Source organism: Suricata suricatta, chromosome 2 (assembly GCF_006229205.1).
Source record: "Suricata suricatta isolate VVHF042 chromosome 2, meerkat_22Aug2017_6uvM2_HiC, whole genome shotgun sequence".
Taxonomy (NCBI): Eukaryota; Metazoa; Chordata; class Mammalia; order Carnivora; family Herpestidae; genus Suricata; species Suricata suricatta.
The window spans coordinates 170,718,611-170,731,975 of NC_043701.1; the positions used below are offsets into that span (position 1 = coordinate 170,718,611).

General features: G+C 40.4%; 1 protein-coding gene across 1 annotated transcript in view; it reads left to right on the forward strand.

Annotated features, from left to right (window-relative positions):
- The window catches only part of TDRD1 (tudor domain containing 1), a 48,819-nt gene that overhangs the window by 14,239 nt on the left and 21,215 nt on the right, over nt 1-13,365 (forward strand). Inside the window, exons 4-11 of the mRNA XM_029920419.1 lie at nt 2,920-3,064; nt 5,691-5,796; nt 6,527-6,593; nt 7,656-7,760; nt 7,986-8,168; nt 8,670-8,813; nt 10,342-10,513; nt 11,606-11,692. Coding sequence (XP_029776279.1) covers nt 2,920-3,064; nt 5,691-5,796; nt 6,527-6,593; nt 7,656-7,760; nt 7,986-8,168; nt 8,670-8,813; nt 10,342-10,513; nt 11,606-11,692 — 1,009 coding nt within the window. The remainder of the gene's footprint in view (nt 1-2,919; nt 3,065-5,690; nt 5,797-6,526; nt 6,594-7,655; nt 7,761-7,985; nt 8,169-8,669; nt 8,814-10,341; nt 10,514-11,605; nt 11,693-13,365) is intronic.

A 13,365-nucleotide genomic window follows, 5' to 3' on the forward strand; every position in this document is an offset into this window, starting at 1 on the left:
TCCTTCTGTTTGCGTTGAACATGATTTTTCTTATATTTTAGGTTCTTAAGATATTCATTTGAGGTTTTTCCACTTTTCTAATGTGTGAACTCACTGCTGTAAATTTCCCTCTTGGCAATGCTTTAACTGTGTCCTACAAATTTTGATTAATTATAATTTTCTTTTTTTTTCAGCACTTTTTATTTCCTTTGAGACTTCCTCTTTGACCCAGGGGTTCTTTAGAAGTATATTGTTTAGTTTTCAAATATCGGTAGATTTTTTGTTACTCTCTTATGTCTAATTTGAGCCCACTGTGGTTGATAAACATCCTCTGTATGTCTTAAAATCTTTTAAGTTTGTTGAGGTTTTATGGACCAGTTTGTGGTCTTAGTATATGTTCCTCTAGCACTTGAAAGCAGTGTCCATTCTGCTGTGGTTGGGGAGAGTGATCTAGATTGTCTAACAGAATCTGCTGGTTCTTGGTTCTTCTGTACTCTTGCTGATTTTCTGTCTAGCTCTATTCATTGTTGAGGGAGGGTTATCGAAGTTCTAATGATCTGTTTTCAGTTTAGTTTTGCTTCACAGATGCTTCTATTCTAGAAGTCTGTTGTACTTACTGTATTTCTAACGTGATCTCTCCTCCCTTGTGTGCCAGCGTTCTTTCCTTTGTCGTGTCCTGTATGTTTAGTGAACTTCTTTTAGCCAGCATTCTTACAGGATCGGTCTGCGGGTGACAAATTCGTAGTTCTCTTTCATTAAAGAATGTCTTGATTTCTTCTTTGCTGCAGGATATTTTTCCTGGATAAGTTTCTCAGCTAATGGTTCTTTTCTTTCCGCACTTGAGAAATGTGCTGTTGCTTCTGTTCTCCATGGTATCTGATGAGAAATCTGTTCTCTTCTGAAGTCTGTTTTTCCCAAAGGTAAGATTTCCCTCTCTCTGCTTTTAAGCTTTTTTTCTTTGTCTTTAGGTTGAAGAATTTGACTAAGATGTGTTTTGCGTGGATTTCTTTGATTTGGCTTGGAATTTGCTCAGCTTCTTGATTTTATTGATTTTTATCTTTTGCCAAATTTTGTAAGTTTGGGGCATTTTTTAATTTGAGAACTCCCTCAGTTTTAATTGTTTAATTTTGAGAGACAGAGTGTGTGATGGGGGGCAGGCAGAGAGGGAGACAGAATCTAAAGACAGCTCAGAGCCAGACATGGGGCTTAAACCCACTAACTGTAAGATCATAACCTGAGCTGAAGTAAGATTCTTACCCAACTAACCCACCAGGTGCCCCAGGACTTGTTCAATTCTGCCTTCTTTCTCCGCTCTCTTTCTGGGACTCTGAACTTGTGATTGTTAAATGTTTTGTCACAGTCCCATAGGTCTTTGAGACTCTGTTAATTTAGTTTTTTTTCTCCACTAGGTTTTTTTCTCTGATGTTCAAATTAGGCATTTTTCTGTTGTTCAGTCTTCAAGATTACGGATTCTTTCCTCGGTCCCCTCCATTCTGCTAATTGTTTTAAGTTTTTCTTATTTTACTCTTCAGTTGTAAAATTTCCATTTGGTTCTTCCTTATATCTTCTATTTCTTTGCTGAGACTCTTCATTTATTTCTTTTTTTTCTTAATGTTTATTTTTGAGGGAGAAAGAGACAGAGTGGGAGCGAGGGAGGGGCAGAGTGCAAGGGAGACACAGAATCTGAAGCAGGCTCCAGGCTTGGAGCTGTCAGCACAGAGCTGGATGTGGGGCTCGAACTCATGAACTGTAAGATCATGACCTGAGCCCAAGTCAGACGTTTAGCCAACTGAGCCACCCAGGTACCGCTCTTCATTTATTTCACATGTGCTCATAATTGCTTATTACTTATGGCTGCTTTAAAATCTTTGTCAAATAAACTTCTGTCATTTTGATGTTGACATCTTTTTTTTCCCCATTCATTTGTGATTTTCCTGTTTTTTAGTATGATAAGGAATTTTCTATTGATTCTGGAACATTGGGGCATTATGTTAATGAAATGCTTATGTAAATATTTATCTTATGTAAACTTTGTTTTAGCTGGCTTCCTCTGACACACAGGAAGGTGGGTGCTACGAGGTGGGAGTAGATGTCCAGGTTCCCTGCTCAGCCTCTGTTGACACTCAAGGGGTGCTCTTCCTTACTTCTGGGAAAGGGTGGGAGTTCCTGCTTCCTCTCAGGCTTCACGTGGTACCTCCTCCCTGGCTGGGCGGGATGAGTGCCTCTTGACTGACCTGGGAGTCAGGTAGAGTGGGGAGAGAGTAGGTGGGCCGGCGGGTGGAGTTAGAGGTGGTGGGAGGGTATGGAGCCACTCCTTACTGTTGAGTGGTGGTGAAAAGTCCTCATTAATGGTCCGCGAGGCCTCCTCTTCCACCACCGCAGTAACAGAGGTCAGGGGAGGGGAACACTGGTACCTGCCAGGTGGAAGTCCAGGTTCCCCACATGGTCTTTCGGGGAGAGCCCAGCAGTGATGGGCCAGCTCCCTTCTCTAGAAAAGGGCCGCAGCTTTTTCCTGTGGGGTTGGTTTAGGGTAGAGCGGTTATTGATTAAAGTTTTCTGTGTTGCTGTGCTGCCTGTTTCCTGGTCTTGTGGTTAAAGGGAGCGGACGTTTTGTTGGGACTTTTATTGTTTGTACCACTTGACGTTTTTGGGCTGGTGGCTTTTCCCGCACCCTGTCTGAGATCTATGAGACAAAACGAAAACCTAAGAAACTCCTTGCCTTGTTCTCTGGGTCCCAAGTTTCCTAGCCTATCTGCTGCTGCCGTTTGGAGTCAGCTTATCTTTATGTACCTAAATATCTAGGGATTTTTTAGTTGTACTTAATGGGAGAAATAGGGAAAAGTACATCTCCTTTATCTTTCCAGAAGAGGAAATCCCAAATACAGTATTAAAAAAAAAAACCCACCAAGTTTTAATATTGTTATTCTCTTTTCTTAATAGAAGCCTAGCAATAACATGTCTCCTGCAAAGTCAAAAAAAATACACAGGTTGGCTGAGAATTCCTTGTCCATAAACAATTCAGCGCTCTTCAGCTCCCTAGGACCTCCGCTGCGGTCAACAACTTGCCATCGCTGTGGCCTGTTTGGTGAGCACATGTCCCTCGGGTGTCTGGATTATTTTTTCACACATTTGAAAAAATATATATATTATTTCAGAAAAAACATGAGCAAGGGAGGGGGGCAGGGGAGGGGGAGAGAGAGAGAGAGAGAATGAATCTTAAGCAGGCTCCATGCTCAGCACAGAGCCTGACATGGGGCTAAATCTCACGTGGTCTAGATCTAAGCTGATCAGTTTATGACCTGGGCCGAAATCAAGAGTAGGATGCTCCACTGAGCCATCCAGGCACCCCTGAAAAATATTTTTATTATTGAAAGTTTGAAATTTATTAAGTGTAAACAGAGGTGTGTGTGTGTGTGTGTGTGTGTGTGTGTGTGTGTGTGTGTCCATCTCCAGCAGCTACCGGGATCTTACAGTTCTTGTTCCTCCATACCTTTCCACTCTCGATGCTGCTTTACCTATTATTTTCTGTAGTTTTGTGATAATACGGACACGCACAAACTTACACCCTATCAAGACACAGAATATTTCCGTCTTAGAAGGTCCCCTCGTAGCCCCTGCCAGTCTCTGTACTGCAAGAGGCAACTGCGGTTGTTCTTGAGCCATAAAGTCGTTTTCCAGTTCGTGAGCTTCATATAAACGGGATCTCAGTATTGACTCTTCTGTGTAAAGCTTTTTATTTCATTTAGAATAGTATTTTTGAGATTAATCTACATTCTTGTATTTACATTAATTTTGTTGCTAAGTAATATTTGATTATATCACTGGATTTTTGTTGAACATTTTGCTTCTGTTTAGCTTTTGGCTGTTAGGAATGGAACTGTCTGCGTATTTCTGTGCCAGTCCTTGTGCAGACATAGGTTTTCATCTCTCTTGGGTACATCCCTAAGAGTACAACTGCTGAGTCGAAGGGTAGATGTATGTTGAACGTCAGAGGAAACAGCCAAACCATTTTCTAAAGTAGGTGTCCCATTTTATGTGCCTAGTGGTACTGAGTTCTGGTTGCTTCACATCTTTGTCATTTGATGGTATCCGCTTTTTCAGTGGGTGTATAGAGGTGTCTCTCTGGTTTTTATCTTGCATTTCCCCCATGATCAGTGAACAGTATTTCATGTGCTTACTGGCTGTTTGGATATTTAGCTCCTTTGTTTTTTTTAAAAAAAAAATTTTTTTTTAATGTTTTTATTTTTGAGAGAGAGAGCGCGTGAGCAGGGGAGGGTCAGAGAGAGAGGGAGACACAGAATCCGAAGACAGGCTCCAGGCTCTGAGCTATCTGTCAGCACAGAGCCTGATGAGGGGCTCGAACCCATGAACCATGAGATCATGACCCGAGCCAGAGTCGGACGCTTAATCAACTGAGCCACCCAGGTGCCCTGCCTTTGTTTTTTTCTGTCTCTTTTAAGGCATTCAAGTCAGCCTGGTTTTGTTGTTTCTTTGTTTGTTTTGAATTTTTTTTAGATAACATGTTTTTTTGTTTTTCTGTTTTCTGTATGCGAATAGGATTTAAACAAAATTTTTAACCTTATTTTGAGAGTGAGCACGAGTGGGGGAGGGGCAAAGAGGGAGAGAGAATTCCAGGCAGGCTCCATGCTATCAGCACAGAGCTTGATGCAAGGCTTGAATTCACAAACTGTGAGATTATGACCTGAGCCAAAATCAAGAGTCAGATGCTTAACCGACTGCGCCACCCAGGTGCCCCACTAATAGGAATTTTTAATACTTTAAAAAACTTGCTGGGTTTTTCTGGATGTGATTCTCTTTATTAGTTTTTGATTTGTAGTTTTTCAGTGGCACAAGGTAATAAGCCATGTCAGTCTGCTTGCACAAGTATGTTCTCATTGCCACACATTTTCTGTTTCCTTTGTTCCTTTTAAAACATGTGTTCTGGGGGCGCCTGGGTGGCTCAGTCGGTTAAGCCTCCGGCTTCGGCTCAGGTCAGATCTCACGTTCGTGGGTTCGAGCCCCGCATCAGGCTCTGTGCTGACAGCCAGCTCAGAGCCTGGAGCCTGCTTCAGATTCTGTGTCTCCTTCTCTCTCTGCCCCTCCCCCTCTCATGCTCTGTCTCTCTCTGTATCAAAAATAAATAAAACATTAAAAAAAAAAAGTTTAAAAAAAAAACATGTGTTCTGGGCTCTACTTTAGGAAAGTCAGTTATATTTTCAGTCTGTCTTCCTCTCATTTTCATCTTTGCATTTCTGTTTGCAATTTGAGAGGGATTTGTAAATTGAATCTAACACCTAATCATAAGCAGCATAATCCTTTTCAAGTAATCTTTAAAAAAAATTTTTTAATGTTTATTTTTGAGACAGGGAGAGAAAGAGAGAGTAAGCGTGTGAGTGGGGGAGGGGCAGAGACAGAAGGAGTCACAGAACCTGAAACAGACTCCAGGCTCCAGCACAGAGCCTGACATGGGGCTTGAACTCACGAACTGCAAGATCATGACCTGAGCTGAAGTCAGATACCTAACTGACTGAGCCACCCAGGCTCCCCTGGGGTAGTAGTTTTTGTTTTTGTTTTTTTTTTTTTTGAAAGAGAGAGCGTAGGGATGTGATTATTATAATGTGTTTGATATATCTGGTTTTTGAAAATGTCTTGCTCTCAGCAACAAAGACTTGGACTAAAGCTCTAGCGATGTTATGGGCTGTGTTCTATAGGATCGCTGAGGTGCTCCCAGTGCAAGCAGACGTACTATTGCTCCACGGCATGCCAGAGGAGGGACTGGTCCACACACAGCATCGTGTGCAAGCCCGTTCAACAGAAGTAAGCATCGTTTCCTTCTTCATTTAAAGTAAGGTGGGTTGTTGTTGTGTTGATAGTGTAAGGATCAAATGAGGTAAGCAGGCAATAACTATGTAGAAGTTGCTTTTTATTGAAGTATAACATAAAAACATAAAAGCAAATCTGAAATGAACGTCTCTACAAACTTAGGACTGAGTTTTCATGAATTTAATTTTATTAGATGGTACGTACTCATTCAGCATTAGAACTTAAAGTGAGTTTGTATTTGTAATGATGAGAGCTTCAGAATGCCTTACTTTTATTTAATCATGTATTTTTTCCTGGATTTTGATAAGGTAGAGCTCTCCAATGCCTCTTGAATTGTGATTTTAAAATAGAAAAATCCTCCTGGCATGTTATTTACCAGTTTACAAAGCAGTTTCACATCTATAACCTCATTTGATCCTCAAAACCGTTGAGGTCATATAAGGATTATCTCCATTTTGCAGATAAGGAAGCTGGGGCTTGGAGATGGTGGCTGTATATATATCCCTTTAAATAGGTGGCTATGAAAGAGGTCGCAAGCCCGTGTACAGGGTAGACTGTTGCATTGCCAGCCTTGGACTGTTTTCTCTGTTACTACTGTGATTCTTCCTGAAAGAAACTGTTCCTTTGTTTCTGGATTTTGTTGATTGACCATTTAATGTCATTGTGGCCCCTACTCTTAATTGGCTCTGTACTGGAAGTATTATAATCAGCTGCTTTATTTCAGTTTCTGCAAACGTGAAGATAGTAAATCACCTTTTGAAAATAAGAACATGGAAGTGAAAAAAAACGAGGTATGATAAACCTTTTGCCTTTAGAGTAAACTTTGAATTACAACCTTTCATTGAATTAAGAAGGCTTAAGCCTAGTAAAATACTTCTCCCGTATTTCTATGTTTCACCAGTGTTTATTTAAAAACAAAAGTTTATTGTTGAATAAATCTGTACATCTTAAGGATCGATCGGGTAACTGTTGGAGGTCTTTGAGCATTGTGTGTGCCCAGCTCTTTTCCCAAAAGGACTTGAGGTGGCTGTGTCTCAGTGTAAATTCATTTGGACTCCTGGGAGAAGCCCCTTCTGTAGTCCCTGCATGCACGTGTTCTCTGGCTCTGTGTGCAGCGGCCTCACAGGGCTCTGTTCCCGAAGGGGCATCTTTTCCTCTAATACTTCTCTTCCATTTAGATAACTCTATGGGCTAAATCATTCATAATCTGAAAAATACTAATAGTGTCCAGTTCGTGTCAATAGATAATTTTTATCCTTCTCTATCTGGTCCTACCTTCTACTTGGAAAAAAAAAAATTCTGACTTCCTCAAAATTCATTCCTATAAAATTTTAACACATACAAACTTAAAACACTCACCCCCTCTTTTTATTTTATAAACTCAACATTATCATCACCATGATGGCCTGATTTTTTTTTTAATGTATGTTTATTTTTGAGAGAGAGAAAGAGGCAGAGTGTGAGCAAGCAAGGAGGGCAAAGAGAGGGAGACACAGAATCTGAAGCAGGTTCCAGGCCTCAAGCTGTCAGCACAGAGCCTGACGCAGGGCTTGACCCACAAACCATGAGATCATGACCAGAGCTGAAGTTAGATGCTTAACCACCTGAGCCACCCAGGTGACCCATTATGGTTTGATTCTTAAGTGATCCTGGTGCTTTGTACGCTGCCGATAGACAGTGCATTTTATTGGCTCTTGAAAGTACACGCTATTTCTTTACTCTTCTTGTTCAAGCCTGAGAGGCTATTTTGCCTCAATTCTAGCAAATAATGGCCATGGTATCACTGAAACGTGCTTATGCAAGTAACTTTTTCTTTCTTTCTTTCTTTCTTTTTTCTTTTTTTTTAAACCCAGGGTGACTACCCTCTTGGAGTTACTAAAGAAATAGCCATCTGTGCTGATAAGATAATGTTTTCTGATCTGAGAAGTCTACAACTCCGGAAAGCCATGGAAATAAAGGTATTTGTTTAATTTATATAGGCAGAGATCCAAAGAACTATAGACTTTTAGTCCTTGTTTTCTATTTTCAGTTTGAATTTATAAGATAGCTACAATATATAACTGATGAAATTGATAATGATTGCGAAAACTATAATACCTTCTTAACGTCTTGTCATAAAGCTTAAGAAATTCATATTTGCTTGTGTTCTCAGTGAATTACTGTACCTTTTCTGTCTTTGAAAGGGTACAGTTACTGAATTCAAGCACCCAAGTGACTTTTATGTGCAGTTATATTCTTCAGAAGTTTTAGAATACATGAGCCAGCTTTCTGCCTGCTTGAAGGAAAGCTATGCCAACGCCGCCCATGAAGTGGATTATATTCCTGTTAAGGGGGAAGTTTGTGTTGCCAAGTACTCTGTTGACCAGGTAACCCCTGATGAAGTGAATTAATTTAGTGGGATGTTTTACTTTACTTTGCTCCTATAAACTCAACACCAGAGCTTTTAATAATGCATTTGGTGGCTTAGCAAGAGGCTCTGGCCACCCTCCTGGTCCTGCTCGGTCAGTGCTGCAGGGGTGTCGGGTGACCTCCCTCCGGCCCTTGCCCCCTCCTGCTCTCCTCACAGGCTCCTCAGTTGCCAGTTACACACTGATTGTGAGCCCTGGAGCTTGTGTTTAGTTTTATGGCTGAGGCATTCGTTTGTCTTAGCGTCTTGTCGGCTAGAATAACCCGGGAATGGTTGTGCATATTAAAATCTCTTAAATAGATAAATGTAGGGGTTTCTTAGCAGATTCCTAGAAAATTAACTTAGTGCCTCAACAGCAGTGACCTTCCCTTTGCATGTTCTATAGATTGCCTGAGAGTTTTTAAGCGTAAGATTATGAAATGATATGTTGAAGCAGAGCACCATTCTCTTACACTTTCAGACCTGGAACAGAGTCGTAGTGCGAGATGTTGATATGCTGCAGAGGAAAGCACAAGTCTTATATATTGATTATGGAAATGAAGAAATAATTCCAGTAAACAGAATTCATCAACTACATAGAAACATTGACTTATTTCCTCCATGTGTGAGTCTTTTTCACTTTGTAAATTCCTAACAGTGTCCCAAAGGAACTCTTTTTAATATTTTGATGGGCACAGTATTTGCTTGTTCTACGCTATGATGATTATTATGAAAAAGTACTTTTTGGCATATTTTTCATTTTTTACTACATAGATAAGTAATCATTGGCTTTCTTGGCTCCATTTTATTTTTTATTTATTTATTTATTTTAAAGAGTTTATTGTCAAATTGGTTTCCATACAACACCCAGTGTTCTTCCCCACAAGTGCCCTCCTCCATCACCTCCACCTCATTTTTCCCCTCCCCGTCCCCCTTCAACCCTCAGATCATTTTCAGTATTCAGTTGTCTCTCAGGTTTTTCACCCCTCTCTCCCCAACTCTCTTTCCCCCTTCCCCTCCCCCTGGTCCTCCATTAGGTTTCTCCTGGTCTCCTGTTAGACCTATGAGTGCAAACATATGGTATCTATCTTTCTCTGCCTGACTTATTTCGCTTAGCATGATGCCCTCAAGGTCCATCCACTTTCCTACAAATGGCCAGATTTCATTCTTTCTCATTGCCATATAATACTCCATTGTGTATATATACCACATCTTCTTGATCCATTCATCAGGTGATGGACATTTAGGCTCTTTCCATGTTTTGGGTATTGTTGACAGTGCTGCTATGAACATTGGGGTACATGTGCTCCTATGCATCAGCACTTCTGTATCCCTTGGGTAAATCCCTAGCTGTGCTATTGCTGGGTCATAAGGAAGTTCTATGGATAGTTTTTTGGGGAGCCTCCACCCTGTTTTCCAGAGCGGCTGCACCAGTTTACATTTCCACCAACAGTGTGGGAGGGTGCCTGTCTCTCCACACCCTCACCAGCATCTATAGACTCTTGATTTGTTCATTTTAGCCACTCTGACTGGTGTGAGGTGGTATCTCAGTGTGGTTTTGATTTGTGTTTCCCTAATGATGAGTGATTGGCTCCATTTTAATAGGCCTTGTTTAGTTAAGTACTTAGATGAGAAACTTAGCATTTTTAGGGACATCTTATCCATCTGCTCTTTTAAAGTGATTTTTTTTTAAGAGCATAACAGGGGAAGGGTGTTCGGGGAGGGAGAGAGAGAATCTTAAGCAGGTTTCACGCCCAACACAGAGCCAGTTGTGGGGGTCGATCTCATCACTGTGAGATTATGGCCTGAGCCAAAATCAGGAGTTGGACGCTTAACTGACTGACCCACTCCAGGGGCCCCTAAAATGACCATTTCTATATTTATTACATTTTCTGGAAGCAGCCTGAATTTATGTATATGCAAGGGATAATTATTATCCTTCCATGAATTTTTGAGCTTAAAGAAGTCCCAAAAGGAAAAGCACTGTGGGTTAGAAAAGCACCATGAGAGACAAATAATTATATATAACATAGTTTATTTGGTTAGGTTTTGAAAATTTCGGATAAATTTTCAGCATGAATTATACTCACATTATTAGAAAAAGTCATTTTCAAATAGTAATTTTTTTTAGTAACTTACATAAAATCTTTCAGGCCATAAAGTGCTTTGTGGCCAGTGTTACTTCAGCAGAGGGGACCTGGAGCAATGAATGTATCAAAACTGTCAAATCACTGTTAATGGAGCAGTACTGCTCTATGAAGATTGTCGACGTCTTACAAGAAGAGGTTGTTACTTTTGCTGTGGATGTTATGCTGCCAAGTTCAGGTAAGATCTGAATCTTTCTCTTTTAGATGGAGCACTTAATATGCTATTTAGTCTTTACTTCTTACACAGGGAAGAAATAGAAACATGAAGTGAGGCCAAGTAGTAAGCTCTGCTCGCTCGCTCGGAAGTCATTCAGGTTGCGATGAAAAGATGGCTTTGGCCCTGCTCTTGCGGTTGGCAGCTTGTCAGCGTTCCTAGAACTGGGTGGGTTAAAAGGCTCCATCCAGACTTAGTGTGGGGATAACTGTGTTATCGTATTGATGCAGCCATTATCTGTGTTCATGATTTCTACTTATTTATTGAGAAAAACTCAAGAGCTTCTTTGTGAATTTGTCCATGCTTGTATCACGAGTGCTTTTTCCTTGAACAAACTTTCACAGAATTGCACTGGGTTAGTATTGAGACTGTGAGTGCCTAGTGTGTAAGTGGAATACTACATGGAAACACCTGGGAATCCTGTTCTCTGCTGGCTTCGTGGGTCTTGGAAAAGTGACTTCTTATGGTGTGCTCAAAATTGCCTCTCAGTTTCAAGTTCCTACTCTTTCTGCTTTTAGAGACCCAGCATCACTTGGTGACGTGGTAGAAAATTCATTTAATCCTGTTGTGAATTTCAGTATATAGTCTATTTTCTTTCTTTGCTGTGTATGTTTGGTGTTAACAGCTTGGGCTTTGGATTTTATTTCAAGGAACTTGAAGTTCAGATCATTCTGGCCACTCCTTGTTCCAGCCATATTTTACGTCTTAGAAAAAGTAGTCCTATTTTAACACTAAATTTATTTTTTTCTCATAAATGGCGGCCATACTAAGCATACTAGTGAGTTGGTAACTAAATCTTTCATGTTACCCAGAATTTTGAGGTGAAATATTTTATTAGTTTTTCTCCCAAGTGATGATAGGAATTTTACGTCGATTTTTAAGGCTGAGCTTGGAAACTATATTTTGCACATAGAAATTGAACTGGTAAGAAATATACCAGTGTATTAATAGCTATAATCTCATGATCACATGATTGTAACTCTTTTGTATTTAAGCCTTTCTTCTAATACTTGGTATAACATATCAATGGAGGTACGTTTTCTTAATCATTTTTAGGAAAACACTTAGATGATGTGCTCATAGAAATGGGATATGGCTTGAAACCCAAAGGACAAAATTCTAAGAAGCAAAGCGCAGATCCAAGTGAGTATACGGATTAACACTGAGTAGTCTAGTGACTCTAGGTACTAGAACGTATCATCTGTACTGAAATGAAATGCGCAGAGCTGTCACACTGTCCGATTTAATGGAAATGATAACCATTCTTTAAACTTTTTAGAAGGAAGGTAATGTAATGCTTTATCACTTAGTAGTACATTCTGTCTAATCTCAGTCTTCCCTGTCTGCTTTCCTCCTATCTTCCATATTAATCTTTGACTTGATGATTATCAGAAATTCTTACAGTACTAGGGGCTCTTGAGTGGCTCAGTCGATTAAGCGTCCAACTTTGGCTCACAGTTTGTGAGTTTGAGGCCCGTATCAGATTCTGTGCTGTCAGCTCAGAGCCTAAAGCCTGTTTGGGGTTCTCTGTCTCCCTCTGTCTCTGCCTCTACCCTGCTCACACTTTGTCTCTGTCTCTGTCTGGATCTTCTTCTCAAAAATTAACATTAAAATTTTTTTAGAAATTTTAAAGTACTAAGTATCATGACACTCTTGGAGTTGAAGGATTTTAGTTAATATTTCCTTAGTTTAATTTTTCTGCCTTATTTGGGTATTCTAGAAATAATAATAAGGATCTAGGATTCTGTTCTTGTAAGATGTTGTTTCTTCTTAAATTTTTTACTAATTGTTTAATCATGTATGTGGCTTTTCATTTAGTATAACAAGCGAACCAGTAAGTTTTGCTACTGGTACTTTATTTTTTCATTGCCCAGTTTTATGCATTATTTATTGCCGTGTTCTCGCCTTCACTTTGTTCCTTTACAAGTTACTTTGGAGACAATGAAGTATGTCTCTTCATCCAGAGGTGATGCCAGGTTAATGTTGCCGTGATTCGATGCATCTTTCATATACACAAATTGACTTATCTTTAAATCCTCCTGTCCTTTGCCAAGTCTTTATTGGCGGTTTTTCCTAAATATTGTTTGTATATGACTTTTCTAAATTTTTTTCTAGTTCAGGAATCCTTACTATTTGAGGACAATTGCAACAACCTTGTGACTTTATCTGTATTCTTACAGTACTGGCTATATGATACCCCTAAAACACACATCTTGGTGGGACAGCTCTGCTGAAAAGCTTTCAGTAATTCTTTGCCATCTAGAGGAGAAAACCGAACACATACTGGTCTAATGGTAGTCATGGTTGAAACCATAAGTTTTGGTGGTATCTAGGGAGAGTTTAGAGTGAGGAAAAAATAGGGAGATTGACCTGGGGCTGCAACATCAGGAGAGAAATCACGACAGAGTGGGGGATAGAGGATGGGGAAGATGTGGCCAGAGCAACACTTCATTGGCCAGGAGGGCAAATGCTTCTAGGAGGGAGGGTTCCGGGGAAGGAACAGACGTCTTCTGGGCGGGGTTTGCTTCACTGAGGGACTGTGGAGACACCTTCCTGGAGGGTGTTCTGTGATCAGTACAGACACAGAAGAGATTTTACAACGTTATGATAGAGGATATTCATGCACATGCAGTGGGAGCCCTTGCAGAGGACTCCTGACCCTGATTTGGAGAGAAACCTTCTCAAGGTGGCAGCACACTGAGCAGGAAATAATCAGATTGCTGAGGGATCGGGAGTATGTTCTGGAAAAGAAGAGTGGCATGTGTTACGGCCTGGAGGTGTTGGAAGGAGCCGGACTGGGCCTGAAAAACCACAAA